The sequence below is a fragment of the Crocodylus porosus genome, unplaced genomic scaffold (genome assembly GCF_001723895.1).
Source record: "Crocodylus porosus isolate Cpor-Errol unplaced genomic scaffold, CroPor_comp1, whole genome shotgun sequence".
Taxonomy (NCBI): Eukaryota; Metazoa; Chordata; order Crocodylia; family Crocodylidae; genus Crocodylus; species Crocodylus porosus.
In genome coordinates, this window is record NW_017728906.1 from 147,467,640 (window position 1) to 147,473,435 (window position 5,796).

Here is a 5,796-nt window from a genome sequence, read left to right on the forward strand (position 1 = left end):
GAGAAGTGGTGCAGGCTCCTACCCTGGGGGTCTTTAAGAGGAGGTCAGATGAACACCTTGCTGGGGTCGTTTGACCCCAGTACTTTTTCCTGCCATGGCAGGGGGTCGGACTAGATGATCTGCTCAGGTCCCTTCTGACCGTACCAACTATGAAACTCCATCCTCTTTGGAACCCCCTCCCCCGTCTTCTCTTCTCAGACTAAATAAGCCCAGTTCCCTCAGCCTTGCCTCATAAGCCACATTCCCACCCCCCTTACCATTTTTGTTCCCCTCTGCTGGACTCTCCAATTTGTCCATGTCCTTTCTGTAGTGGGAGGCCCCAAATGACACTACTTCTAATGTGGCTTTACCAGTGCTGAATAGAGCGGAAGAATCATTTTCCTTGGTTTGTTAGCAACGCTACTACTACCACTTCAACCCGGCATTCTGTTAGTCTTCATTGCACAAAGGGCACACTGTTGGCTGATATTTATCTTATTGTTTACTGTAACCACTCTCCTTTTCTGTAGAGCTGCTGCTTAACCTGTACTGGCACACGGGATTCTTTCATCCTAGGTGCAGGACTTTGTGCTTGTCCTTATTGAACCTCATGAGACTTGTTTTGGCCCAGTCCTCACATTTGTCAAGGTCTCTCTGAATTCTAGTCCTACTCTCTAGCAAATCTATTACTCTGCCCAGCTTAGTGCCATTCGCAAACTTGCTAAGAGTGCACTCTGTACTACTTTCCAGGTTGTTGATGAAGATATTGAACAAAACCAGCCTGACTCCTGAGGCACTTCACTTGATACCAGCTGCCAAGTACACTGAGCCATTAGTTACTACCTTTTGAGCGTGAGAATCCAGCCAGTTTTCTGTCCATTTACAGTTCCTTCATGTAACTCATACCATCTTAGCTTCCTTGTGAGAATTGTTTTTGGAGACCATATCAAAAGCCTTGCTATAGTCAAGGTATATCACATCCATTGATCTCCCCACATCCACAGAGCCAGTCATCTCCTCATAGAAGACAGTTGGATAGGTCCGACCTAACTTGCGTTTGAATCCATGGTGGCTGTTCCTAATCACCTGCTGCTTCTCCAAGTGCTTAGAAATGGATTACTTGAGGACCTTTTTCAACTCAATATATCATCCTTTAGCTGGTTCATGTTCTTTAGTGCCAGCATTTCTCTTCCTGACAGCTGCATGATTTTTCTTTCCACCTTCTTCACACCTTCCCTCCCCCACCCACTTCACCCCATCCACAAAAATCTACAAGTGGGAAGGAGTTTAATAGTAATGTTGAGTATGAAGGTATGAGGAAAGAAATTCAATGAAATTGCTCAATTGAACTGTTTTTTATTTTCATGACTTGAATGATTGCCACTGCTTTTATTTTCCTTTTTTAATATATTTAATAAAAACAAAGAGAAAAACTTTAAGCATCCTTATCAACAAATAATCTTAATCTGCAGATTTGAAGTTAATCATTTGGTCTAGTTTTGTTATAGTTCCAGTTTAAGTGAAAGTACTGTGAAAATACTGCTGAGGAAGTAGGGAGCTCTGTTGCTCAGGAACACAGTAGCTGTTGTGATCTGCATGGTTTTGTAGTAATACAAGTCAGCAAAATGGCCCTAATTTTGACCCTGGATGAAGCATGGTTAAAAGCTGGAGCCCTTTTGTTACAGCTGTATTGCTACAAAACCATGAGAAGGGATTCTGGTTTTTTCTGTTTAAAAATGGCAAATTCTCTGATTTAAAAATCCAAAATTCTCATTAAGAACCCAAAATTTGCATTTTTCCACAGTTAAAATGAAATGCAACTATATATAGGTATCAGTTGAACGCAATGTTTTATTGATATATTTACAATTCCAAAGTAGTTTGGAAGCCTACCATTGCCTCAGTCACTATACATAAAACATATTCTAAATACTTACGTATTTTGGTGTAAGGTTTTTTTTTTCTCTTTCATCATAGAAAATAGGAGCTCCACCTGCCCCGTTCGCTGTCCAGGATGTGGGTCCAGCTGCAGCTGTCCCCCCTGCTGCTTTTGTGGCACTGAGTATCCCTGATATGCCGGTGCCCTGCCCTTGCCCCTCCTTCCCAAGCCACAGCCCCTTGGCCCTGCTGGTGCCCCTCACCCCCAACCCACAATCTTCCACTCCCATAGCTCTTCTGGTGTTCCTTACTCCCAACCCACAGCCCCCTGGCCTGCCCAGCTCTGCCAGAGGGGGTCACCAGCCCTCGGGGCTACAGAGCCAGGTTTTGCAACCCTCTGCCCATCTGACCCTCAGTTGCTGTGTATGAGAGGCAGTGGCTGCTGCAGCCAGAGCGGAGCATGGAGCTTGCCCCCTCCCCCCTTCCCCACCACTGCAGGTGGCATGGCTGGAGCTGAGCTGAACAGAGCTTGTGGGGAACAAGGATGGATGAGGGCTGCCTGCTGTGGGGCTTGGGGCTCCTTGCCCTGCTGCACTGCACCTGGGGGCCTTTGTTGCCCAGCAGGCAGGACCGGGTGTGGGAGGGTGGATAGGCTTTGCGCTATGGCTTCTGCTGGGAGCCCCGCACCAACCACGCTGCCATGGTGAGGTGCCCTATGCCCACCTGGGAGCAGTGGGAGTAGCAGCACGGAGTTGTGCCCTCCACTGCTGCTGGGTGGACAGGGGAAGCCTTGCTGTGGGTGCATGGCTGGTGTGGGACTCCTGGTGGTGGGAGTACCAAGCCTCTCTGCCCTCTTGCACTGGATCCTGCTTGCTGGGCCATGGCCATGGAGGCCCCTGAGTTTGGGCAACAGGGTGTGGAGCCCTGAGCCCACAGGGGCAGTCTACATCCTCCATTGACCCATGTGCACAGATATGAGGGGACACATATCCCCTCCCGCCATTTACCCCCAGGAGGTCGTGTAGTGTTGGGGAGCCAGCCCCTGCCACCCCAGGCAAGCTGCCTGTGCCTCCCTTCCACTCCCCCAGCAGGCCCCATGACCATGCATTTCCGCCCTGACAATGCAGCGCCTCCAATCCTGTTCTGCTCCCTCCCTTGCCGTGGAGGTCTCAATCTCCACCCCTCCCCACCCCGCAGACTTACCTGCAAGTAAGCCTGGGGAGCTACTCTCCACCACTGCCTGGCTGTAGGTTGCATGTGTGTGTGCTTGAGTATACATGCACTTGGCGCCCTCTGCCCCAGGCAGTCAGTTGCAGGCTGGAACTCAGCCAGCCTACAGGGGGAATGTGCCATCTCAGCAGCCAATTGCAGTGCTTACTAAAACAGCCAATCAGCGTGCTCTGCACAGACAGAAGCGCCGCCATGATGGGAAGGACTGGAATGGGGGGCGAGGCTAGCAGTGCTGGCCTTGCCTCCAGCCCCTCAGTCCCTGCCATCATTGTGGCACTTCTGTATGTGCAGACCACTTTGGTTGTTTTGGTAAGCATTGTGATTGGCTGCTGAGACAGCTAGTTAGTCTGAATAAAGCCCAAAGATACCATCGTGGAATAGGGATTATAGCTTCTACTTATGTACTCTTTGAGACAATGTAGTCATGTAACCTTTTTAAAAAAGTTTTATAAATAGATTACAACAGACCATGGACTATTATTAGGGGCCCAATCTTATGGGATTCACAGAGGCTCTTCTATAGATTAGTAAAGATTAAAAAAACCCACTCTACCCAGTGAGACTCAGTGCTCAGTCTAGAAGATCCCATTAAGCTACAACCTGGATACCTGACACATGGAAGATATATTAGCTGATTTAAAAGAAAAATGAAATTTTCATATTTTCCCAAGCAGGAAGCAACTCTGATCACCTGAAACCTGAGATCCTGCTCCTGCCCTTGTTTCAAGGTAATTTGTACCATCACAGATTCTCACACCTCCTGTGAGGGGCTCTATACTAGCTATGACTGACCGCCCAGAGTTTTCCATCTATTGACTCCTCTGTGAAATCCTATGAAATATGAACTTTCTTTTCTACCTAGGAGACCTTTTACAACCTTTTCTCCAATGCCTGATGAAGGGTGTTTGTGCCCGAAACCTTGCACTTAAAGAATTTTTTTTGCAAAAATCTTGTTGGTCTAATAAAAGATATCTCTACTATGAGTCCTGATTGTCTTTTCCTCTAGGCCAGTATGACACTTAGGCTGAAAGAATCCCATGTGCCAGTACAGGTTAAGCAACCTGGATACTTGGGGGCTACTTTTTTTTTTAATCCAAAAATTAGGGATTTTGTTAAATTAGAGAAAACCAGGATCCCTGGTAACGACTAGTAAATTTCACTGCTGTTAATCAGTAGAATAGTAAAGTGAAACATTCAAGAAAAGTAAAACTTCTTCCACTTGTCCCTCCCACTGTTGGCCAGAGAGGATAAATATTTTGTTTAAATGATGTTTTTCAGGCTCACTATTTTCATGGTCCATTAACTCTAAACTTTACAACAGCACATTTTTTAAGAGTAAAAATGAATGGGATGCTAACTGTTTACATTTGTTTAGTTTTAACATAACTTACTGTATCACAAAATTGTGGAATTGTTCTGTATATACAAGGTATATTCAAAGTGTAAAGTGATTATGTGATAAATATTTTTATGTAGGCATTTTGGGGCTGATCTCCTTCGCTGAAAACTAAGATCAACAAAACCATGGATACTTATACCAGAGCTCGAAGCAGTCATATGAAGCCTAGAGTATTTGTGAAAAAGGTAAAGCTTAAATCCTTGTATATACCTAATTTTGAGAGTTATGTTGAACAAAGTGAGCTATCAGATGTAATAAATTTAATTTTTTTTATTTCTTTAGTAGTTGCCAAATGTTTTTGGCACCAAGTAACTATCAGGTTACTTAATACTTTGTTATATTTATAGTCAAATGAAACACTGTTCACTATATTGAAGCTGGAAAACTGAATGATTTAGGTATAGGATATAGTGAGCCCATATTTTATTTTATTTCCTGTTTTATATATTTTCTATGATTTCTATGAAATCAAGGAGCAGTTTTTCAGAAAAATTAAAAATGATATTTAAGCAAGCATCTAATGATTGTATATCAACATATTAACCTATTTAATGGACCTAAATTTTTGATTCTCAACTAGTAATATATTAGTCAATATACAATTTCATACCACAAATGAAAGTATATGTATATTGCTTACATTTGGATATTATTTTGTGACATTTGTATTAAAGATGCATGACCTGTCCTATATCCTGTAAGTGTATTTGTGCTACTTGCACAAAGAATAAGGGTGGAAATCCCTGTTAATTTTTTATTCTTCAAATTCATATTGCTTCACTCTTATTGATTTGTATTATATTTGTTCAATTTTACTTTTGTTTAAATTAGTAGAATGTGTAATTTCATTGCATGTCTTTACTAATAACCATATATCCTTAAAATTTATTATTATACAATGTATAATCCTGTTGTTAATTCTCCTGGATCATTTTAGTGCAAGCTGTAAATAAACTTTAATGATCTTAGAAAAAAAGACATGTTGATTAAAAATCTATTCCATCCCAGTTACTTGACTGAGTTATGGTCAGACTTCCATGGATTTCTGCTAAGCAATCCTTCTGTGAAAAATGAGTCCTGCATGTCCTATAGAGAGTACTTTTGACAACCTGAAGCCTACTCAACCCAACCCCTCCCCCCTTTTAGGTATGATGTTTAACCATTTTAATAGGATGTTTAATCAATTTAATTGTATTCAGTTGTCTATTTTTCATCAAACCGATTTCATAGTTTGTAGGGTCGGAAGGGACCTGAGCAGATCATCTAGTCCGAGCCCCTGCCATGGCAGGAAAGAGTACTGGGGTCAAATG

General features: G+C 43.1%; 1 protein-coding gene across 7 annotated transcripts in view; it reads left to right on the top strand.

Moving 5' to 3' along the window:
* The window catches only part of AKAP11 (A-kinase anchoring protein 11), a 59,558-nt gene that overhangs the window by 4,666 nt on the left and 49,096 nt on the right, over positions 1-5,796 (top strand). For 6 of the 7 annotated variants that reach the window (XM_019529854.1, XM_019529853.1, XM_019529856.1 and 3 more), the window contains exon 2: positions 4,564-4,671. In XM_019529854.1, coding sequence (XP_019385399.1) covers positions 4,612-4,671 — 60 coding nt within the window. In that variant the 5' untranslated portion in view covers positions 4,564-4,611. Of the gene's footprint in view, positions 1-3,790; positions 3,816-4,563; positions 4,672-5,796 lie in introns of those variants that run through there. The other variant, XM_019529855.1, reaches the window with a different exon arrangement.